Source organism: Anolis carolinensis, chromosome 4 (assembly GCF_035594765.1).
Source record: "Anolis carolinensis isolate JA03-04 chromosome 4, rAnoCar3.1.pri, whole genome shotgun sequence".
In the NCBI taxonomy this organism is placed as follows: domain Eukaryota; kingdom Metazoa; phylum Chordata; class Lepidosauria; order Squamata; family Dactyloidae; genus Anolis; species Anolis carolinensis.
The window spans coordinates 30,808,517-30,834,129 of record NC_085844.1 but is presented as its reverse complement, the minus strand read 5'-3'; the positions used below and the strand labels follow the sequence as shown (position 1 = coordinate 30,834,129).

The 25,613-nt window shown below is 38.2% G+C and overlaps 1 protein-coding gene across 6 annotated transcripts in view; it reads right to left on the bottom strand.

Moving 5' to 3' along the window:
• Positions 1-3,769: 3,769 nt before the first annotated feature.
• rad54b (RAD54 homolog B) overlaps positions 3,770-25,613 on the bottom strand; it is a 46,136-nt gene continuing 24,292 nt past the window's right edge. For 4 of the 6 annotated variants that reach the window (XM_062980171.1, XM_062980172.1, XM_062980173.1 and 1 more), the window contains exons 4-15: positions 20,457-20,639; positions 18,791-19,075; positions 17,704-17,866; positions 14,446-14,671; positions 11,712-11,919; positions 11,281-11,420; positions 9,335-9,625; positions 8,613-8,776; positions 7,105-7,366; positions 6,311-6,377; positions 5,954-6,154; positions 3,770-4,209 (exon numbers count right to left, since the gene is read on the bottom strand). In XM_062980171.1, coding sequence (XP_062836241.1) covers positions 4,010-4,209; positions 5,954-6,154; positions 6,311-6,377; positions 7,105-7,366; positions 8,613-8,776; positions 9,335-9,625; positions 11,281-11,420; positions 11,712-11,919; positions 14,446-14,671; positions 17,704-17,866; positions 18,791-19,075; positions 20,457-20,639 — 2,390 coding nt within the window. In that variant the 3' untranslated portion in view covers positions 3,770-4,009. Of the gene's footprint in view, positions 4,210-5,953; positions 6,155-6,310; positions 6,378-7,104; positions 7,367-8,612; positions 8,777-9,334; positions 9,626-11,280; positions 11,421-11,711; positions 11,920-14,445; positions 14,672-17,703; positions 17,867-18,790; positions 19,076-19,494; positions 19,516-19,589; positions 19,635-20,456; positions 20,640-25,613 lie in introns of those variants that run through there. The other 2 variants (XM_062980174.1, XM_062980175.1) reach the window with 2 other exon arrangements.

Here is a 25,613-nt window from a genome sequence, read left to right as displayed (position 1 = left end):
TTGTAGTCAATGTTTTCAATATATCGTGATATTTTGGTGCTAAATTTGTAAATACAGTAATTACAACATAACATTACTGCGTATTGAACTACTTTTTCTGTCAAATTTGTTGTATAACATGAAGTTTTGGTGCTTAATTTGTAAAATCATAACCTAATTTGATGTTTAATAGGCTTTTCCTTAATCCCTCCTTATTATCCAAGTTATTCACTTATCCAAGCTTCTGCCGGCCCGTTTAGCTTGGATAAGTGAGACTCTACTGTACTTTAATTGCTTTTCTGGATTTTTTTTTTAAATTAAAGGTTTGATCAAAGAATGGTAGAATACTTGGATAATTCTTGTCAAAATTGTTCATAAAATTTCTTTTAAATTATTTTAAATGCGATGAGAAGATATTACTTGTTATACCAACAAAAGTATTTCTACTTGTTAATTTTGCTTTTGAAATATTAGTTACAATCCTGTTAGAAAAATAAGAATAAAAGTGGAAACTATACTGTTGATTATTGGTTACATCAATTACAATAACAGTGAACAATGTTTTTAAAATCCCATCAAAAATCTTGTTCACATTTAATTATGTTACTTCTAATTTCTATATTCTGGGTCTGCAGCAGTGATTCCCAACTTTTTTTTTACCAGGACCACTCTCCAACATTAGTACTAAAAGAGCTACAAATCAGTTTTTGGTCAACTTTAGATTCGGTTTGGTTATTTGGGGTGCTCATTCAGAAAACTGCATTGGATAGACCATATCAGCTCTAGTTTCTGATACAGAACATATGCCATCCAGTAGTCACCATCTGCTCTCCCACAGAAAACCATATTTAATAATCTAGAGCTGATGTGGTCTACCCAATGCAATTTTCTGAATCAGCCCAAGAACCCCAAATAACCCATGAACAGGTCTAAAAACAAAGACACCAAGAAAAACATTTTTTTGGTTGGGCTGTGTTATTATCCGTAGCTGTAACAGGCCATGGACCATATTTTTGTTATTGCGGACCACTGATGGTCCACGGACCACAGATTGGGAACCAGTGGTCTACAGTATATGGGAAATTCCAAGTTACCAAATGAATGCAAGAATGATCCCTCATATGGAGAAGTGATAGGGATCTGTTCAGTTTTTCTTCTACCTTCTGATTTTTCCTACATATTTCTTTGTATCCAAATGTTTTAATATTTGTAAAATATCAGGCCTCCAAAACCAAGGGGAATCCAAAGGAACAGGGATAATCAACAACTGCAGGAAAGTTTAAGCATCCTTTCCTATCTTCTTCTACCAGTTGCACCCATTCCTGTATTTCTGCAGACAGAACTGCTCCGTGAGTTTGCTGAGATTATATCTTTTGCACAAAGCAATATCGGAGAAATCCTTATCACATTTGAGAACGACAATGGGATTGCTGGTGTTTTAGATTTGTTTTCCTCTGTGCATTTTTAAAATTCTGTCACATTTTTATCAGTCTCTGATGAAATCTACAAGGAACCATACCCTCCAAACATAGAAAATGACAGGCGATCTCTAAACCACAGATCTTAATCCTGACCTTTTTGCTAGAAATGCCAGCAACTGAATTTAGTAACTTTGTGTACAAAACACATTATCTTCTAGAGGTGTGGCCTTGTTTCAATATACATCAGTGGAAAAGTGAATAGGAAAAGTGGGAGTTTAACCCATAATCTCAAAAGTATAAACCAGGCATGTGCAAACTTCAGCCCTCTAGGTGTTTTGGACTTCAACTCCCAAAATTCCAGTAGGCTGTTAGGAATTGTGAGAGTTGACGTCTAAAACATCTGGAGAGCCGAAGTTTGTCCAAGCCTGGTATAAACTAAGGATAATATCTATAATTACTATGCTACAGCAGTTGAACCTGTGGATGAAAAATATGATTGATTGGATATTAGGTATTTTGCAAAGGGATCTTGTAGCACCTATCTTTGAGACAGAAAGAAATTTGTAACAGGCTTTCGTAAACTTAATTCTACTTCATCAATTGCCTAGAGTTAAGTGCTTATGGACAGATCTTTATTGTAATGAATGAGTAGGTCGTATGTGTGAGCATCAAAATAAAATATCTGCTTGCTTTCATTTTAGGCAACATCTTCCCTCCCGCCTTTATTCCCCAACTGAATCTGTCACCTTATCACCATAAACACCTCCATACCAACCAGTTTTGCATTTCTGTTGCTATTCATGCATACTGCCTGTTCTCCCATTGCTCTTAGGCTCTCCATGCATCTGATGAAGTAGTTTATGAAAGCTTGGGCCATCAACTTCTTTATCTCAGTCTCAAAAGAGCTACAAGATCCCTTTACATACTGATCCAGACTACCACATCCATTGACCACTGGTAGGTGTTGAATAGAATCACTAAAAACTTAAAATTCCTCCTTGCAAAGCAGTTCCCAGTTGCTATAAGAACAATCGTTTTCTAAGATCTACAGAGATACTCACAGGAATACCTCAGAAAGCGAGAGTCCAAAACTGCTTTCAACACTTTGAAAATGTCCTGAGCATAAATGGGGAGTATTTGGCCCTTTGGATGTTGAACAGCAACACTCATCATTCCTCATCATTGATTGTGTTAGCTTTGGCTGATGAGCAGTCCAGCAACATCTAGAGTAGAGCTTTCTAAACTTGTAATATGTTGTGCTTTGGCTGCAGTGTGTAGGAGTATTGCATGAACGTAAAGAGAAACCTCTGAGTATGTGAAATAAGCCATGAATCGTTTATTTAAAAAAATATATAAATAAAAGGTATTCATGAGCTATGTTGTGTGTCAGTTTCTCTTATAAGGGGCTAGTTTAACCTCTATTTTGCTAGTAAAACTGAATTATTGTGTTGTGAAATGATGCATGTCTAAAAAGAGTGTTACTAACATGAACTTGCGGACCAAAAGATGCCAGGTTCAAATCCCGAGAGTGGAATGAGCACCCGCTGTTAGCCCCAGCACCTGCCAACCTAGCAGTTCGAAAACATGCAAATGTGAGTAGATCAATAGGTACCGCTCCGGCGGGAAGGTAACGGCGCTCCATGCAGTCATGCCAGCCACATGACCTTGGAGGTGTCTACGGACAACGCAGGCTCTTCAGCTTAGAAATGGAGATGAGCACCAACCCCCAGAGTCGGTCATGACTGGACTTAACGTCAGGGGAAAACCTTTACCTTTTTAACATGATATACTTGGAAAGCTCTGATCTTAGAGGGACACATTCTCCTTGAAGGAAAAGGAACAAATATGATATTAATGCCAAGATGGTGGTGTGGGACACCCATGTCTGTAAGGAAGCTCTTTTAGCCAAAGATGGAAAAGAAATTTTGAAAAGTATTCACACACACATGTATTATTGTATAATATTTTGGTGTGCCTTCACAACTGTCCCAACTTATATTGATTCTAAGGTGACCATATCCTGGGATTTTCTTGGCAAAATTAGTTTAGAGGGAGCTCGTCTCTGGCCTCCTCTAAGGCTGAGAGTGTGACATGCCCAAAGTAGATTTCCATGGTTGATGGTGAATTCGAAGCTGTTTTTTCAGACTCCCAATCCAACACTCAAACTTTTACAACACAAAGGCTGTCTTATTTACCATAGCAGTATAAGTTGTAAAACAAGACCTTTTTTTGGGTTGTGTTTTCCGGGCTGTATGGCTATGTTCCAGAAGCATTCTCTCCTGATGTTTTGCCCACATCTATGGCAGGTGTCCTCAGAGATTGTGAGGTATACATGGAACATGGCCATACAGCTCGGAAAACACACAACAACCCAGTTATTCTGGCCATGAAAGCCTTCGACAACACAAGACTTTTCTTTCTGCTCAACTTAATTCATTTTTAGGATTGAAAATATACAACTCATTTTAAGCCCTTTAATACAACAATAACTTTCTTATTGCTAATAGTTATAAACATCATATTACTGCCATCTGCATTTAAAAAGCAAAATTAGAGATAATAGTGAACCAAAGAGGGATGCTGCATTTGTTCTACATAGGAGGCATCCTCTAGTTGGTCATACTTTGGAAAATGAATGTAATATTTTCTTTTATTCTTTCCAGAAAGGGATCAGGGAGATTTCCATGGTCCACAGAGAAGTGTTTCCATTGCATCAACTGTGACATAGATATAGTTTTTTTGGAAACAGATTTCATATTTGTTTGGGGAAGCTGGCAATCTTGTTGTATGGGAAGTTTTTTGGAAGCACCTGCAATAAATAAATAGAAAAAATGAAACACTAGTGAAGAACATAAATAGCCAAAAACCAATATTTTGGACAAATAATAATGTGAACATTTAGAAGTAGAGATGAAAGATTACAGAAGGAATTTCCTCCTTTGTGCTAACTACCAATGGATAATAAGGGATGGAAAGTATATGTAGCTATTCATTTCCCAGCAGAATGACAGATTTCTTAATGCTTAAGAAAGCCCAGTGAGAAGAGCAGAGGTGAAGATTTTTCATACTTTGAACAGTCCTTTGCTTGAACAGTAACTATTTTACACAAATGTGCTTGCTTTTTCCTGTATTTTGGGAGGAAAAAACAAAGGCTCTGCATTGAAAAAAATCTCATCTGAGGGAATGCATTTTAGGAACCACTTCCTGTTCTAAAAATGTGTCTTTGTGTATAAAAACCACACATATTTCTGCACAATTGCTCCAAAATATATCTTAAGAATTTTATCTCAAAACTCTAACAAAGGAGATGTTATATAAGAATTTTATCTCAAAATTCTAACTATATTTTCCCTTTACAAGCATATTTTTAAATTGTTTCTCCGTTTTTACATGTTTATTTCTGCTATGCCTTAACTATATTAGACTACTTAATGGAAAGATACTTGGTGTCCAATTCATGGAAGAAAAGTGTATAAATAAATAGTGGTCAATCAGTTGCCTCTAGGAACCACATGAGCTGGTCTCAGTGGCAACTGTCCTCTCTCACTGTGCTTCCAGCAACTGATGTTCAGTGACGTTTTTTCTCTAAAAGTTGAAATGGCCAGTCAGCATGACTGGTAGCAACTAACACACTATCAATACATCTTGTATAAAATACATGCCATGTGAAGAAATACATTAGTCCCTCTGCATTTGCAGGGCTCAGGGGCACACAGTCCCCACAGAAGTGAGAAAAACACAAATATAAACAAAAATGACAAATGCTAGTTTTTAAATCTGAAACAGCATCTCAAGGTATTTGAGCACAATTCTATGATTGGCCACAGAATGACACTAAAGGACATAGAAAATATCTATATATAACATTTTTTTTGTTCGCATGTAGAACAGCAACAAATACAGCAAACGTGAAAAATCAAATCCATGAATGCTTAATCTGAAAATTTGGAGGGATGACAGTGCTCCTTTTCATCTATTCAGAATCTATTCCCTGAAATTAGGAGAAAAAAGCAAGTTACGCTTTTGTCCAAGATGGTATAGTTCAAAGGCTTCCTGAAGAGGCAATTTCTTACTCTCAGAAAACTACTGTAGAAATTTGCTAAACACAAGTTTTACAAAGGCAAGCTCTTGTATAAGTCAAGGGCAGGTTTTCAGGCCAAAATGATGGTTTTTGATATGACCCATCGATAAGTTGAGGGGCATTCCCTGGTAGAAAGGGAAAACAACCAATTCTGCCTCGGGGGGCCATCTACTATTTCCAGAACTGGGCATCCAAAAAGGCTGGAAGCGGAGAAGAACAGAAAAGGCCAGTGCTTCTCTAGATTCTCCAGGGACAAACTAAGCCCCTGCCTTTTGTCACTTTATTTAGAGAAGTGATAGTTCCTTTCCTGATAAGAGTTAATATGAAGACAAGTTAACCTAGTTCTTTTTGGGTTGATTTTTTGACTAAAATATCTAGATTTATACAAGTATATATGGTAGGTAAAAACAACAATCACAACCAGATTTAATCATACACTACAGAAAATCAGGGAAAAGGATAAGGTGCTCACCTTGATCATCTTTCCTTCCCATGCATGTACATTCCAGCAGATCATGAGTAACGCAATTGGAATCTTCATGCAGTATAAAGAGGTTTCTAAGTTCTTCTATTGAAAAACGGATGTGTTCAGATCCCTTTGAAAAGTCAACCACGGCCCCAGAGAGACCTTGCTTACTGATCTGCCTCTGATAGATTTTTTCTTCGATTGTGCCTGCATTGAACAAAGGGCATATGCTAATTCACAATGCCAAACAAAGAAATGAAATAGCAGCTGACAACAAAATGCTTTCTGACTCTACAAAAGGGCTACAAAGTTGTCTTGCATGTCTCAAATTCAAATGGTGATTATAATAAAACTGTGGCAGACCTGTAGTTAGCAGTCTGTAAATATGCACCGTATGTCTCTGCCCATCTCTCCACACTCTGGCCATTGCCTGAAGGAGAATGAAAATGAAAAGATTATGGGGAAATGTCATTCCATGCCTTTTCACGCTACACAAATATAATGCTGTGTTTCACTTTATGCGCCATGACTGCATCCTATGGAAACCTGAGATTTGTACTTTGGTGAAGCGCTTGAACTCAGTAGGTGAGAAACACTAGGATTTAAAAGGATGGAATCATGGCAATTACAGTGGAAAGGACAAGATATCACATACACTTTTGAAAGAATATATTCAAAATCTCATTGCACATGCAAAATTTAATTGCATATTTCAACTAAATTATTATTAAACTATCAAGAACATTTAAAGGAATGTAAAACACATGTAGGTTAAAAGAAAAAAAAACAGTTTTTAAAAGGTACAACACCGTTAGGGCCCTTTCTTACTAGATCTGGGATTTCTAAAATCCTGCCTAGTGATGTCTCTGCCTGCTAATGTAAAAAGGGTAAGAATGGGATCATTTTAGCCTCTCCAGGAAAGGAGTTTCAGAACCTTGGAGCAGCCAAAATGGTCTCTACTGAGGATCTCAGGGCTCAGGCAAGCTTGTATGGGAGAATATACATCTTAAAATAGCTAATGACTAATTTCACATACATTCATTATAGAGTCAACATTCTCAGAGCATATAAAATTATCTGATATGCAGATCTCTGAATAAAAGATCTACATCAACAAAGGGCTGCAAATACCATTGACTTGTGTTAAGGAAACAAACCTGAATATCAGTGGCAGGATTCCAATCAATGTCATATAAGATTAAATGTGATGCTCCAACGAGGTTCAGACCCACACCACCGGCCTTTGAACTTAGCAGGAAGATAAAAGCCGGGCAGATTTTGTTATTAAAACTATCAACAATCTGCTGTCTCTGGGAAACAGGAGTGCTGCCATCAAGTCTTGTATAGGAATATCCATAACGTTTGCATACCTCTTGTAATATATTCAGTGTCTGTGTGTAATTAGACACCACCACAACTCTATGAACCCAAAATACAGAATTAGTTACTGCTAGTACAGTTCTAGTTTGTTTATTCAAGAAAGGATATAGGTATCACAATGTCATGACTCCAATGGGCATCAAGAGATTGGGTTGGAAATAAACAAAAGCGATAAACAAAACTACCACTGTTAATACTTCTTTATCGTTGTTGGACTTCCCTCAATTGTGCAGGGAATATGTACTATGCTGTGGTCTGCTGCCAATAAATTCAAGAGTTCCCATGCTCAATGGTTCAATAAAACATCATTTGCTTGGTTGGGGAGAGCAGGCACACAAGATTTCTTTGTGTTTCTTTTACTCAGGAATAGCAATATTGTATATTCCATTGTTTCTTAAACTGTGAGTCCTGACCCCAAATGGGATCCCCTTAGCTCAATATTGGGGTCACAAAAAATTGGCAAAAGTGAAATGTTTCTGAATGTCACCCATTTACACTAATCAGTTAGTAACAGTGTGCAGTGTTCACAATGGACTCTGCAAAAAATCCTTCAGCTGTACTTCATAAAAAGAAAATTTAGCCTGTTTAGCAAGCTTTGCAAAATGATGATTTATTATCCACAAATGTCTGAATTTTATACCTATTGTATATACCTATATACGTGTAAAAAATAATTGGAGGAAAAAGGGTCACAAGTGGAAAACGTTTAAGAAGCCCTGGTATAATATACTCATCTAAACGTTTTTAAAAAATGACAAAAATCAACCCCAAAAGCCCAGGTCGACTTATCCATTGGTCAGTGATGGAAATGCTCTCTGCACCCCCACCTTTTTGGGGAGTTTCACTTGAAGTGAAGCAGAACGGCAGTGCAAATTTTTAATTGACAGTCTCTCTACATGCCTCCCATGACTTGCAGAGAATCCAGTGAGCCCCTACTTTAAAAGACCGCTGCTACTCCACTCCAAATAAACAGATTGTCTCCTTCACTTTAGCTCTTTCCTCTGTGCATTTTTGCAAGTAGAGGAAGAAGTTTATTTGTTACATGTCCCTATGTTTTGTTCTCAGCTTGTCCTGTGGTCACAGAAAAATACATGCCACCACCACCACCCCACACACATACCACAACCTACTCTTGATTTATACATGAAGTTAACTTATACTCAAGTATGAACAGTGAGTACAGTTTGCTGGGAATGTCTATGGGACTGACATTAGGTGAGAAGTGGATTAAATCAAAAGATTCAGCTACTCTGAGATGGAAAACCTCATTGAAACTCTTTCTTACCTTTCTGAAGGCCTGAGGTCATGAATTGCCCTCAGCAGCTGCACCAGCACTATCAATTTCCCAGAATCAGTCTCAGAAAAAGAAGACGGGGAGTATTCTTGAGAAAAGATGTCCAGCAACCCTTCATAGGGATTCTGTTTCTCTTGCTGATCACATTCTTTCTCCTACAAAAAAAAACACCAATCCACACAAAAATCAAAGATTACAAATAAACATAAGTTGGGACAGCAGTGTGCTGCAGCAGCAAAAAATAGTGCATGCTATTTTCACCTGTATTAATAGAAGCACAGTTTCCAGTTTTGGGGAAGTAATAGACTCCCCTATATATTCCACTGGTCTGGTCTCATCCACAGCACTGCATTTTAAGATTGACATAGACAAGTTGGAGCAGGGACAGAGAAGACCAAAGAATGGGCAATAGTTTTTGTGATTTTAATTTCTGGATTACTTTATTTCATGTAGTTGCTTGCTAATGTGGCATTTCCAATAATGGAAACTGTGCTCCAATTGTCATTTTGATCACAATTTGTCATTTTTAATTATTCTTGTAGAATTGTCATTGTTACAAGCTGCTCTTTGAATAAGCCAATCGTGGAAATATATTAATTTTAACTTAAATCATAATCTGTATAAATGCACAATTGAAATACTTTTTCCATTTTAGATTTTCCCTCCCTTAATTGTCTAAGAACCTATGTTTAACCAAAAAAGAAGATACAAACCTTTATTGCTTTGAAAAGAAGACAGGGGTGGTTGCACAGTTTTTTTAAAGCCCCGATGCATATTAAGTGTGGGCTGTTTTCCAGACTGCCTTGTAAACAAGATCTCACAACCTGAGAACATAGCAGTCTTCGGTAGAGATCCAGCTGCAATACTGTTGGACGGCAGAAAACTATGCTCTCCTTTTTAGGAGGGAGGAATTTGTTTATGACTTCTTGCGTCCTTCTAAGAATGAAGAGTCCCGTTAAGCGTGTGAGTTCTGCTGCCCTTTGCTCTCCCAATTCAATTTCCTCCTAAGAAAATGAAATGCATGGTGAAAGCATGTGAGCTTTCAGGTTCTTGCTCCAGGCCTACACCAATTTTAATTTGTCCCAAGTATCATGGAGTTTCATTCCTTTGCCCTAAGCCAGGCATGGGCAAACTTTGGCCCTCTGGGTGTTGGCTGTTGGGAATTGTAGGAGTTGAAGTCCAAAATATCTGGAGGGCCAAAGTTTGTCCATGTCTGCCCTAAGCATTTCCCTTCTATCTCTGAAGCATTTCAGCTCCTGATGGGTATGTGTCCTTCCAGTCTTGAGCATCACTTCCTTCTCCAATATTTTGACAGAAGATAAGAAAGGATCAATAATAATAATAACAACTACTCCTTGTAAGACTGTAATCTTAGAATATTTACTCAACAGAAAGCTCCCACTGAGTTCAACAGAAATGCATCAAATGACATTTCCTTAGGAGTAACTCTTGTCAAATGCAATGAGGCTTACTTCAGAGAAGGCATGCCTACATCATCCTTGTACCACATTGGAAGAACTGTGTTAAGCCACACATAAAATACATTAAGTCTAGCGATAACTGATGAGAAAAAAAGATCAGTGCATAATCCAGTCCAGTCCAACCCCCGCTGCCATGCAGGAAAAACACAATCAAAAGACCCCTGAACAGTGGGAGGGAAATAGGGTTTAGGAAGCAAGCAAGGCAAGGGGGAACGGAACTGGGCAGCAAGAAAGGTGAAGGAAATGGCTTTTGGAGAGAGGGAGGAGAGGAAACGCTTTTGGTAGCAAGGGAGGGGAAGAAGAAAGGCTTTTGTGGATAAGGGAAGTGAGGAAAAAACTTCTGGGGGCAAGAGAGGGGAGGAAAGGGGGCTTTTGGGGGCGAGGGAGGAGGGGAAGGAGGAGGAATGAGGAATGAAAGCTTGAAGGGGGAGGGGAGAGGAGGGAACCGTAGAGTCCCTTGGGATGCTTCATGGAGCCCCAAGGGCTGGGCAGAGCACACTTTGAGAACTGCTGGTCTAGCTCTATCAAACAAACAGCAGGTAGTGTTGTAGCATGAACACAGAAAATATTTCATCTAACACAGGATAGATAATTTCTGAAATGTATGTGACCCAATGTTGTCCTCCCCTGAATTCACTGTGATTCACACCTCCTTCACCAAATTTTGGCAGCCATTAAGAAAAAAAACCCCAATTAAAACAAGATGAATATATAATTTTTCAGAGATGTCTTAGGGTGCATAGGAGGACCAAAGATCATATTTGGCCCACCTCAGTCAAATGTTTTTGATCTTAATCCCTCTTCCACCACAGTAATTTGTATTCTGGAAGGATTGAGGACAATCAATCATTTTAATTCCTTTTAAAAGATATTTGCTACAACATGATGGTAAAGAGAACTCAAGGAGCTGGGACCTGTGAAAGCTAACATGATCTTACTGTATTCTAAGCAGAAATTAGAAAAGTCCATGGATACACACTCAATGAATGACACTTCCATGTTTCCTGTGGGATTCAGATGCCACACACAGAAACAATGCAAAAATAAATTTATCTCTCTGCATAATCTCAGTCAAAACAGATTGCTTCCCCACCCCCAAGTATACAAGAATCATTTTAAGCCCCTTTAATTTTAGGCAGCTAATTCCAATCAAGTTTCAGATTTTAAAAGTGACAGACCTTAGTAGCTGAAGGCTCTCGGGATCTGATAATAGGTTCTTCAAACACTTTTTTGTATGAAGATAATGATCCAAGTATTCCAGGATTTACATACTCTATTAACGTATAAAATTCTTGCAGATCATTTTGTACTGGCGTGCCTTGGGAAATAAAGAAAAAATCAAAATGAATTTGCTTCTGAGAAAGAACCCTTTATCAAGAATTACATTTTATTCTTCAGTAAAATAAAAGATGCACTCAAAAAATCTAATTTCTTTTATTAACATCACTGTGAAAGATTTGGGGTGTTTTTTGGAATCACAATCCTCATAATTCTCCAGCTAGTATCCTGACTGGGAAATCCTGAAAATTGTAGCCCAAAAAGGGAATTTTCTTGTTTTGGATAAAATTCTTAACTGAAGCAAACATTAATTTTAATTGCATTTACTCACCAGTCAGGATGATTTTCTTCTCACAAGGCAGGCTGACAAGAGCATTGGTTGTCTTAATAGAACTGTTTTTCAAACGATGTCCCTCATCACAGATGACCAGACTGAACTCTGTCTTCTGAATTTGGTCCAAAGAACGTAAAAGCATCTCATAACTAATGATCAGGACTGAATAAAGAGGCGAGTTGATGAACTCTTCCACTTTGTGATCCTGCATATTGTACAAAATTATAATACTTTTGAGGTCAGACACGGAATAAAAATGTACATCAGTGTAGATGTTTATGTAACTAATCAACACATTGTTCATTTGTGGAAACGACCTTCCCAAGATGGAGCGATGGCTACTAGCTAAGTTTTAAAAAGTGATTGGGAATGTGAAAGACTTCTTAAGGGTAAGTAGATCTTTATCGGATTTTAAAAAAATATTATTTTGGAATGGCATCTTTTTCTTTCTTTTCTTGATTTTTTTCCCTAATCATATTTGCTGTTCTTCGATCCTTCCCTGATATATATACTTCATTTTTTTCTGGTATTTTCTGGTTTTTCTCTTGCACACCTCATGAACATTTTCACTTATCTCTCTGTTACTTCTACCCAATCCACAGCACTAACATCTTTATCGTGGTGAGTGCCATCTGACTTCACTGCCTTTTTTCTTCTTTGCCATAATTACACTAAAGTGGCATTGTCTTGTCTGCATAATGTTGTAACACTGCTACAGTAGAGTCTCACTTATCCAACATAAACGGGCCGGCAGAACGTTGGATAAGTGAATATCTTGGATAATAAGGAGGGATTAAGAAAAAGCCTATTAAACATCAAATTAGATTATGATTTTACAAATTAAGCACCAAAACATCATGTTATACAACAAATTTGACAGGAAAAGTAGTTCAATATGCAGTAATGCTATGTAGTAATTACTGTATTTACGAATTTAGCACCAAAATATCACGATGTTTTGAAAACATTGACTACAAAAATGCGTTGGATAATCCAGAACGTTGGATAAGTGAGACTCTACTGTATATTATAGTTGGAGAGAAAGAAAAGGGTGAATAAGGTAATGCTGGTCTGTGGGTATGCATAGTAGATGGACACCTTCAAGTTTCCTTACTCTTTTTTTTTTCTTGGACTGACTGAGTAAGAACAGCTGACCAATTTTAATTATGCTTTCAAAAAGGATGGACAGTTTTAGAGATTAAAAGTATTATTTTATAGGGAGGAAAGTGAGAAACTGTGACAAAATGGTGATTTCATACAAAAACATCCCTTGGCTCTCAACAAAAAATGTGTCAATTACAAATTGAAAGCCCTATCTGAAAAGTTCCTTGTGACCTATTGCCTCGGTGTTTCCTCCAAGATCACATTTGAATTTTAAGGATGGGAAACAACAGTGGAAGGCAGTCCTGCTTGTGCGTTACTCATGGGTTAGGTATAGGAATACCTTGACCCTATGTTGCTGAACTGAAGCTCACGTTTCCTCAGCCCTATGTTGGATAGAACTGATGAAAATTGCATTCCAACAATATCCAGACAACCACACGTCTCAAAGATATCTTCTTAGAAAATAAAGGAATGAGGATGTTGGACTAGACAGGCCTTTGGTATGTGCACCAATAAATATTTCTCTTTTTCTCTCTCACACAAACTCCCTTCATAATGAGATCACAAAAAATGCACTTTTTCTAACTGCAAAGCAGCCCAATGCAGGAGGAGGGTGCTATTGTACTCCATTTCTCAGACCATTCAACACTAGCTATTAACAGATCGCAAACAGTGTGAAGGGAAAATGGGAGGATGGATCACAGAAAATGTGCTATCACCTTGCCACTTCTGCTGTGAAGGACAAAGAAAGACAAATGGCTCTGTTTTTTCATGTTCACAATTGTTGAGCCTTTCAATCCAGGTTCTGGAGTTGTTCAACTTCACTACCAATATGCCACAATATACAATATTAAATTAGATGTAGATTATATATATCACCCCACATGATGATGCAGAAAAAAATAATTGTCATGGCAATAAGAAAAATAGTTCAAACAATAAGTAATTAAAACATTAACATAAGATTCATCTACACTATAGAATTAATGCAGTTTGACACCATTTGATCACCGTGGCTCAATGCTATGGAATCATGAGAGTTGTAGTTTTACAAGCTCATTAGCTATCTCTGCAGAGCTCCCGGTGGCACAATAGGTTAAACCCTTGTGCCGGTAGGACTGCTGACTGGCAAGTCAGCGGTTCGAATCCGGGGAGAGCGGGTGAACTCCCTCTGTCAGCTCCAGCTCCCCATGAAGGGACATGAGAGTAGCTTCCCACAAGGATGGTAAAACATCAAACATCTGGGCATCCCCTGGCAACAGTTTGAAGACAGCCAATTCTCTCACACCAGAAGCGACTTACAGTTTCTCAAGTCACTCCTGACACGAAAAAAGCTATCTCTGCCATATAATACTTGTGACTTATCAAACTACAATTCCCAGGATTCCACAGCATTGAGAAATGGCAATTAGAGTGGTGTCAGACTACATTAATCCTACAGTGTAGATGCAATAGTTCATTCTCTCTCTTTCTTTCCCCCATACACGCACACACAGCTGATATATATGTGTGTGTATCTGCTATGAAAACAATTCTCAAACTTTTCATATTCACAGCAATAAAAATAGAACTAAATACTAAAGAACTACTTAAAATAGTAACAGAGCAGTTAAATGCTATTTCTCACCTGATCAACCAGGAACACCTTGATTCTTTCATTACCCAACCATTTCTGGAATTCCTTCCCCCAGTTCTTCACCAGGCTCCCAGGGGTGACTATTAATGTCTGCTTTAATATAGGCTTGCAACCATACGGTCCTTGACGCAGGAGAGTCCAGATGAGTGAAATGCACTGAAGGGTTTTTCCTAAACCCATTTCATCTGCAAGAATAGCTCCAAATCTACTGCTGACTCTGGGAGGAAAAGATAATTATATTGTTCACACGTCTTAGAAGAAACCTTGATAATTATTTGCCCACTAGTCTTAGCAAACCAATATTTTTACACTATAATGCACCCATTGCAAAATATTAAATCTTAAGATAACTCACTCCTGTCTGTCTTACTTACAGTGTTATCTCAGGAGCTATTGGATGACATGTCCTTGAGGTCCTGTGCAGTTGATGGCTTAAGCAACAAACCAGCATTTGCAAAAGTCACAGTTTACCGTGACAGACAGGGATGAACAACCAAAATTCGGCTTAATATGATCATCTTTGTTCACTGTCTCCATGTTAATCATGGTCTCCATGTTAATCACGGAGAGTCCCCGTTGGGGAGATATTGGCGGGGTATAAATAAAGTTTATTATTATTATTGTTGTTGTTGTTGTTGTTGTTGTTGTTGTTGTTGTTGTTGTTGTTGTTGTTGTTTATTAATCATGGTCTCCATGTTAATCATGATGACTGAAAAATAAATGAACCACGCTCCACTAAACCTCTATGCACAATTAGAAAAGTTGAGCCTATTTCCTTGATGTTGTTGACATTTATTTAAGTCTTCCAACTTACAATCCCTTCAAAGCGAGTCCTATCACAGGGTTTTCTGTGACTGAGAATGTGTGACTCTCCAAAGATGATCCAGTGTGTATCCATGGCCAAGCAGGCAATGGACCCCTGGTCTCCAGAGTCACGGTCTGAGGTCAAAACACACACAACACTGGCTCTCTTTACCTTATGACCTCCCAGAGTCGGCACTCTGATCGATTTCAACACCACATATATCTTCAATCCTCTAGTTGCTATATTTTAGGAAGGTAACTATTATGGAATGCAATATACCAAATTGCCTACCCTTAACCAAGAGTTGAAAATAGAACCTGCTAATAGTTGCTCTAGTCTTAGTGGGTCCCCTTGACATTGCGATCACACTTTCAAGTACAGCCCACATTCACATAGCAGAAACTACAGTATTCCCTTTACTGTTACCTATTTTTATTTGATTCAAATCTCAATCAAATGGGCAGAAAGTTTCTAATTTAAGCAAAAGCTCTCAAGATTCATTTCTTTATATCAGAATAAAACTGGAGAGTTTGCTAGCCAAACCTGAATCATTATCTATGTTCTCTTTTTAGTAATTTGTGGCTAATAGTCCAAACTAGATTACAGAGATTAATACAGTAATTTGCATATAATTGTTAGTAACACTTCCTTAATTTCAACCAAGACCTTACTCATGAACTCCCCCATTAATATATAATATACTGAATGTAACTGAAGTGAGTAAGATGCCTCTCTGAAGGCCGGATTTGCTGGGGAGAATCCGCTGCATTATTCATTAATAGAAACTTCCTGCTGCAGCTGCTCTGAGTGCAATTCAATAGAATTGTCTGCTGGGGTTACACTGGGGTCAATTGACCAGCTGTTTGTGCCCTCTAGCTGAGCTAAAGGTATTTTTAAACACTCACTGGAAATAGATTTCCAATAAGCTAATATTTTAAAAAATATTCTTTTAAAACATTTTTAAAGTTTTCTCATAGGTAAAGGGGGAGATATCTCAGTGGCCTCCAATACAGCTATCTAAAATTGTCTTTAAGCTCAAGGACTAACATATTTATTTATTTATTTATTTCCAATATTTCTACCCCGCCCTTCTCCCCGAGGGGACTCAGGGAGGCTTACACAACTGGTAGGATCACTACCAGTACATCATAATACAATAAAATAAGAATAAAACAGTTAAAATAATTAAATAACATAGTAAAATACAATATATAAAAATTTAAAACAATGCAACACCAAATATATATACCAATCATCCATCAGACCTTGTGCAAAAGCCTTAATCCGATCCATGTCAATGCTAACTGAGTTCATTCATTAAATGCTTGCGCGCATAGCCAGGTCTTCAGCTTCTTCCTGAACCCCAAAAGGGATGGAGCCTGCCGGATGTCACTGGGGAGGGAGTTCCACAGCCGAGGAGCCACCACCGAGAAGGCCCTGTCTCTCGTCCCCACCAGCCGTGCTTGTGAGGCCGGTGGGATTGAGAGCAGGGCCTCCCCGGATGATCTTAAGGTTCTCGTGGGCTCATAGGAGGAGATGCGTTCGGACAGGTAAATTGGACCAGAACCGTTTAGGGCTTTGTAGGTCAAAACCAGCACTTTGAATTGGGCTCGGTAGCATATTGGCAGCCAGTGGAGCTGGCTTAGCAGGGGGGTAGTACGCTCCCTGTAAGCCGCCCCAGTTATTAATCTGGCTGCCGCCCGTTGTACTAGCTGGAGCTTCCGGGCCGTCTTCAAAGGCAGCCCCACGTAGAGGTTTACTTCTATACTCACTCCAAGGTCACTGCTGGAAATAGCATCTCTATGGCCAGTTGCCTGCTCCTCCACTGTAACATGTACAACAGAAGTATCCCTAAGGCCCTCCAGATGTTGATGGATCCCAGTTATCATTCAACATGACCAACTGTTATGATAGGAGTCATAGTCCCATAACATCTAGGGGCCCCCACATTCCTTCCTAATTACTATAGACTTACAATTTAATGTGTTATGGTAACACAGCAAGTCATCCATGTGGATGAATGTGAAGAGATGGGCCTAGATTGACAGGAACAGGTTGGGTAACAGCCAAAAAAAAACCCCATCCCAAACGAAACGATGGAAGTAGTGAGAAATTATTTGCTATATTTATGGCATTTTCTACCAGTTCATCCAGAGTTCAGAAAAGTGGTTGGACCAGAAGTGACCAGACTATGCTGCCTGGAATGTCCTGGAATCCCCAATTCAGAATTTTCAGACTTTGAAAAACAGAAAAAGTAAAATCTAGGTTAACAGAATTTGAAGATACTTGCTATTCTAAAGAACTGATAAAAATAAGAAAGTGATGTTCCATTATTAACATTTTTCTGCAGAATGGGCTAAGCAATGGAAAAGGTTGAGATTTAGACCACAGGAGATTCTAATTTTGCTCATACAATTAAGAGTATAAATTGATAATCATCTCACCTCATTCCCATCACGCATTCATAAAGAAATGTAATTCCTTCTCGCTGATGTGGACGAAGATGATTTACAATGTAAGGGTCCACGACAACATCCACAACAGGCAAGCCGTGCTTATTGAACATCCACTGGTGTTGAGGAGATGGACGTGGCATAACAAGGGAATCTTAAAATTTCAAACATGGGCATCACAAAATGCAGATCTATTATTGATTTATTGATTTATTTATTAAAAGGGACTAGCTTTCTGTGAGAGAAAGGAAAACTAAAAGAACTGTGCTAAGTCCCAACGCACCTAGAAAACAGTGCAACATTTCTAAATGACAGATAGTTTCCGACTATATTTTTGATTTTGGACAGTAAATGATATTTTTTATAATGCACAATAAACATATTCAGGGTTATGTGTCTTAACTGGCAGTAGAAGGATATCTGAATACACTATTCAACATGATCCAAGAATATGGAGATAAGTCCAGTAATGGTACAGGGGCTGTTGTTCCAAAATATTGTGAAGACCAAATGATTTTCTTAGCACTGTGAGCTAATACCAAGCATAACAGCATACAATTGTTCAAAATCTGGGTGTGGTAACATAAAACTACAAACTTTTCTTTCTGGTCCCTTATTCTAGGAATCAAAAATTCTATTTAGAGACAAGGGGAATTCAAAGACTACTCATAAAATCAGTTTCAATCCTCCATAAAACAAAATTGGTTCATAATGTGACAGGAATGGCTTTTCCTTAGGGAGACAACTTCCCACGAGCCATGGATAAATATAAATCTACTGTCCCTCCATTGGTGCCCCTGCTGTAAACAAGATGGAACCTTTTCATTTAATCAGATGGGAATATTTTCCAGTGAACCTATTGTCTCTTGCTTGCTAATTGCTTGTTCAACTCCTATAGACTTTCTCAGAGAGATCACATGTAGCTGTGTCCCATTAATAGTATTCAAACAGATATATATTGAATAAGATCAGAACAAATATGTATAGACCTTTGGTGCTTTCTTCAGAAGAGGGTGATACGGAAGTAAGGATTAGAAATATATGCAGATTAAAGCAGATAAACAATGAAAATCCTCACCTGGTGCATTTGGATCATGACGTGGTTTACAGTTCTGGGAGCCTGGGAGTGAATTTCCTTTACTGTTGCCTTTGCTGACATTTCTGAATGGGTTACTGAATGGCTTCAAAGGACCTTGTGGTAAAGTCCAAACATGTTCTGCACCTCCTACACCAGACTGAAAACACTTGCCACTTCTGAAATCCTCTTCCAGAATGATTCCCATCACTTCAATTTCTTTGCCTCCAATCATCAGAGTTTGTCCTTCACCAAGATCTTCCAAGTCTTTGGCTTTGTATCCACTGCCTAGAAGAGATAAAAAATGTTAAACTTAAATAAAATAAAATAAAAATATGACAAAGACAACAATACACCTGTTAAATGTTAACAGGTAAAAAGAACGGCACCCAAGGTATGAGATATATGGACACATCCTTCAAAATATGGATTACGACTCATGTGGCCTCCAGATGGTTTTGAACTGCAATTCCCAGCTTTCATCAACATTGGCAGGCAAGGGCTGATGGGAATTGCATTATAATAATATCTGGAGGGCTGTATGAATTTTAGCCTTGCTCTAAATTAAAACTTTAAAAAAATGTCTTCTGTAGCTCAGTGGAAGAGTGCATGCTTTCATACAGAAAACCCCAAGTTCAATCCTTCCATCTCTAGAAACCCCAGCCTGAAACTGTAGTTTCTGTCAGTAAGTATCAGCATTACATTACCCTCCAATTGTTCTAATTTGGAAGAGACAATCCAGGGAGTGATGGGAGTTGCAGTTCCAGCATATCTGGAGATCACCCATTTGGGAAAAACTCACTCAGGATGATGTTGAATAAATATTAGAAATCCTCCTCCCCTGGTGGGCTGAATCTATATATCTAATGCTCCCACGTGTTTATAGTATACTCTAACAAAAATTCACAAAATTCAGCAACTGATTCAGTCTGAAGTACTGCAATGAATTTATAATATTCACCTTTATATCACCAAGCTAATTCCCATCTGCTTCTCTGCCAAAAACAATTCTCAAAAGCTTGATTAAACAAGTTAATGAGTAATTCTTGAAAACTTTCCATCTACTTCGCCAGTTGCTTAGACAACACAATATAGCACACTGTCTTTGATTCATGTATAACTAGTCTTGTGTTTGTTTGCAGTTACAATGATTATGAAAACAATAAACGCTCCTCCAGGAGGGAACACAACATAATTTATGTCATAAAAGATTTCCACCATAATAAATGTGTTAGGTCTAAATCCAATTGATACTCTGAGTGTACCTCTACTGAATCAATAGCAATCTCATAAATGTTGATTTACCACTGAGCAATTGATTTATGTATCTATTCCAGATGGCCCCAAAACTGGATTTAAGAGTTTTAGTGTTTAAAGGTCCTCAATTCTTTGTTGTTTTCTGCAACTAACTATCATGGCTATCCTCCTGAAATTGTTACTGTGAATGATAACAGTGCTAACCTTACATATATTTATTTACTTTACTTTGCTTACTTTACATACATATTTAAGTCACAAAGTTTAATGAGCTGCATTTTTTCATGCAACTGTCATCTAATCCAATTTTTCATACATATTTATGATGAACAAATCCTTATTTTATTCAAACACATATTCAGCATCAATGGCTAAATTCTGGGCATCACAATGACATTCTCATTGACATTACCTCTTCCAATGTCCTTTCCTTCTGGGTCCTTCAAGGTCACTGACTTGCCCTTCACAATAAGAACAGCATCACCTTCCCACTTCTTATGTTTTTTCTTTGAAGCCTTGCACCATACAACACTGAAATACTTTGCAAGGCAATTCTGCTCTTCTTGGAGCCCTGGGACTTCTGTCATCACTGGAGCTGTGGAAGCAAAGATGAGACACAAAACAGAGAAGCCGGGCTTTTCAGCTGAATCATGACTCCATAGCTGCTAGTGAAAATCAGAGCAAGAGGAACGCTAAACCAACTTTTATGTCTCAAAAGCTCAAAAAAATTACTATTTTGGACTGGAGCTTGTAGAATCCCCAGCGTAATAGAATACTAAGTCAACTGTTCTCTTCTCTCTCGACCTCAGAGCTGATAAAAGTTTAAAGTTTTAGAATATTGCTTCTAAAATCTCCATCCCAGTGAAGTTCGTCAGCTTTGCTTCTATTTCAAAAGGGCCATTTGTTTGATGTTTGCAACAGTTTACAGCACCTTCAGGTTTGTTTGTATACTTTTTATGGTGAAACAGTAAATAAAGTTACATCAGTCCAGAAGGCAAGGGTTAACCACTTTACAGTCGACCCTCCACTTTCATGAGGGTTTGGGGAAAAGAACTCTCATGAAAATGGGAAAACACTGTGAATTGAAAAAAATACTTTTTACCCGAGAGAACACTTTTATGCGAATATTTAAATCCTCCAGGGTAACTTTAGAAGTTGGGGGAGCTAGAAGTTCCTAGAGATAATATATTAATTAAATCTGTGAATAACCAAATCTTCAAAAGTTAAGCCCACAAACGCAGAGGGCCAAATGTGTATTGCATCATCATGAAGCAGGGATTCAAATCTTGTTTTCTGGAGTCATAGGCCCTATCTACACTGCTGTTATAATGCAGATTGAACTGCATGATATGGTCAGTTTACAGTACTATAATCCAGTTCGGTGCAGTTAAACTGCATTGTATGAGTCTACACTAATCAATCATATATTGTAGTTCAATCTGCATCATAATGGCAGTGTATATGAGACCACAGTTCAGCACTACAACCACTCACCATGCTGCCTCTCCAAATTGCTTATTTTTAGGGGGCATGATTTTAATAATGTATGTCTATTTTACTTTTGAACCAGCATGTAAATATGTCTATGTTAAAGATAGAAACAACTAAAATAGCAATAAAAAATAAATTAGAATTGTAGATTTCTGAATCTGTTTTCTTTAAATCTAATGTGAGCTTTAATGTAATCTCTATTAAAGTGCTGAAGCCTTGGCTTTGTTCACTGCAGATTATATCAAGAAAGATTCCTTAACGAATTGTTGAAGTCCACACAAATATTAAGGAAGTTTAATATTATGAATACTTAAAATGTAATATTTATGAATGCTTAATATTTAATCTTTGCACATTCCTGGCAATCTACTTCAGTTCAACTTCTTTGCCTGATTGGTTTCATCTTTGGTTGCCTGGGGCATTCACTGACTATCTTGCATAATATTAATTCACAACAAGCAGTGATTTTCCCCTCAATCCTATTCTGTTATTTTTCCCTTTTCTGAAACATCATCCATTACAAAAAAAACCCACACATATTTCCTGCAGCAGATCAGAAACATAGTATATTCCAGTACTCTCTGTCTCTATGATTTAAGCGTAATTGCCTGTTTAAAATGTGTGGGATTACTTTAAAGAAGTCAGAAAGATTATTCATATTTTTGAGCATTTTTATGTGTTACGCAGGAGTGATTACTTGCAGACAAGCCAAAGACATTCTGGAACAAGAAGTCTTAATCTTTTCAAACCACCTTACATAAACCCAATTTACATAAATGCAATCCATTCAATAATTTAAGTAGGGAAATAATAAGAGAGACCAAATATAGCTGGAATTGTGCAGAGATACTCATGTGTATCGAGATATTTATGTTCTGTCCCCATAGGAGTCTCTTCTTTGCATTCAGGGATCTCACTTTGGTACAGGGTAAAAACCAAATTTGCAGCACACTGTAATCTAAATTCCAGATGCGCGCACACACTCACTGAAAATGGATTTTGAAATATGGTACTTAATTCGTAATTTTGCACTGAAGTAGTAAGAAAATACCTCAGCTACTGCCAATCATAATGGATTAAGTATTTCATTTCAACTGAAAAACACTTTTAATACTCTATGGGATGGAGAACGAAATTTGTGCACTGTATCTGTAGATTTACTATTTTGTTTTCTTAGTTACTCTTTTATGTATGCTGTGATGTTTCAGCTAATTATGGGCAGCATAATAAATTTAGGAATAGATTTACTCTCAAGACGTTTATCAAACTGCGCTAATTGTGCAGTGTGAATATATTCATGGATTGACTTTTATGCAGAAGGACCTTGAGCTCTGTTTAGATATTCAAGACATGCTACAAGGTGTTTTGTTCTTCTGGTGCTAACACATGATAACGCTGTAAACAGCACATGATATGCAGTACAAAAGTACTCTAGCCTTTTGTCTAATGGGGTCCAAAGGTAGAACTGCCCCCCCCCCCAAACAATTCTGCCCTGACTATCCCAATCCAGTGATCAAACTCAGTCCTCACAACTGGCTATAGGACACTCCTGATGTGAAGCTTTCCATGTCAATGCCGGTAGTGGATGGGCCACCAAAGTTCATACAGTCACATCTTCACATTTGTGGGTTGAACTTTTGCAGATCTGGCTGTGTGCAAACCTGATTAGTAGCAATCTCGAAGCTCTCAAGATGACTCTATATTCAACATCTGCTGAAAGTTGACTATGATAGTTGAAGAGATTTCAAACTGCATTAATTTTACTATGCAAACTGGGCATGGGCAAACTTTGGCCTCCAAGTGTTTAGGACTTCAACTCCCATGACTAGCAGCTGTTAGGAGTTGTGGGATTAAAGTCTAAAACATCTGGAGGGTCAAAGTTTGCCCATGCTTGATGTAGATGCACCCTTTAATAGAGTCCATATCTTATGACCAGCAAGCTATCCCTGTTTTACCTATTAACACTTTCTCTGAGTTCAGTTAATGTTTACTTGACAGCTCAGAAAACTTTTGTCAGCTCCTTTCTCTTGCCTGGCCACAGTACACGGCCTCAGTGTACACGGCCTTTGTGTAACAAATTACTTCATAGTGCTACTAAGCTACCGTGCAATTTGGATTCAAATTCCAGGAAAAGAGAGCCCACCTAAACATTATAAAAATTTCCCTGATAGTAACAATAGAATATGCTGCCTCGAAGTGTGATGGAGTCTCCTTCTCTAGAGGTTTTCAAACAGAGGTTGGATGTCCATCTGTCAGGATTGCTTTTACTGTGTATTCCTGAGAGGCAGGGGGTTGGACTCAATGGTCCTTAGAGTTTCTTGTAATTCTACGACATATTCAAGAGTAACTGTGTTGGCCCTGCAGAATAACAAAATTCACAAAATAGCAATATCTTTATTAGCGATATCTTTATTAAAAAGCACACAATCCATCATGAAAATATTTTAAGTTTCACTGATGTCTTATGAGAAATCACACAGAAAAAGAAAAGTGACAATGTTAGACTCTGAATCTTTTGTCTCAGATATTACTCCTGTTGTCAGTTAAGATGGCATTGAGGGATATTTGAATGCGATTTCCTACTTCTTGGCAGGGGTTTGGACTGGATGGCCCATGAGGTCTCTTCCAACTCTATGATCCTATGATATCAATACCAGAAGAGGCTGTTCTCTTTCTTAGCCATGTGGGGACCAAGGACAAAGACCAGTAAAATACAGGCAATACATTTCAAATCCATTAGCAGCTGCAAAGTAACTTCCATGGAGATCAAGATTAATTCTGTCCTGTGCCAGGCTGATTGCTATTTTGGGAGATAATACTAAATTTCTCACGTTTTTTTACTGTTACACCTGGAAAATCCTTTAGATACTATATAGGTGAAACCTGACCGCTGCAGTTCAAATGAAAAAGTTTTGTCTTTCTTGGAGGTAGAAGCCTCAAAGACTGAAAGCTAAAAGACAAATTCTGCAAGAGTAAGGGGCAACAGAGATTGGAAAAGCTGACTTTTGGAATACAACTTGTCAAGCTGGCTAGATTCTGGGAGCCATAGTACAAAACTATAATATCTCCACATTCCATGAAACAGCTGTCTGGAGGCATTATCTACAGTATATATGGTTATTATCTAGCTATCTATAACTTCTGATCAATCAAAGTGTAAGTTTTGTAGGAAACAGAAGAATGTGCTGGCAGGACAAGCCAGGAACTAAAGCTGAAGATTTCAGCATGCTTCAATTTTCAGAAAAATTAGCACACACATCACTGCAAGAAAGATTCCCTCCCCACTTCCAGGCTTTGGCTGCTTCTAATATTCAGTGAAAAGTTATCACCAGTATCCATGTGGAGCTTCTTGCTCATGTCAATTCCCATTTCGCCTTGCCCATTTTACTTAGTCAGAACTCATTACAGAAGAAAAGGATTTCTATTTTCCCTCCTGGCATGACTTTCTTCTTCATAATTCACATAGTCGTTTCTGACTCTTCGTGACCTCATGAACCAGTCCATGCCAGAGCTCCCTGTCAACCGTCGCCACCCCCAGTTCCTTCAAGTTCATGCCAGTCACCTCAAGGATACTGTCCATCCATCTTGCCCTTGGTCGGCCTCTTCCTTTTTCCTTCCATTTTTCCCAGCATCATGATCTTCTCCAAGTTTTTCTGTCTTCTCATGATGTGGCCAAAATACTTCATCTTTGCCTCTAGTATCCTTCCCTCCAGTGAGCAGTTGGGCATTATTTCCTGGAGGATGGACTGGTTGGATCTTCTTGCGGTCCAAGGCACTCTCAGGATTTTCCTCCAGCACCAAAGTTCAAAAGCATCTATCTTCCTTCACTCAGCCTTCCTTATGGTCCAGCTCTCACATCCATAGGTTATTATGGGGAATACCATTGCTTTGACTATGCAGACCTTTGTTGCCAGTGTGATGTCTCTGCTCTTCACTATTTTATCAAGATTGGCCATTGCTCTCCTCCCAAGAAGTAAATGTCTTCTGATTTCCTGGCTGCAGACTGCATCTGCAGTGATCTTCGCGCCTAGAAATATAAAGTCTGTCGCTGCCTCCACGTTTTCTCCCTCTATTTGCC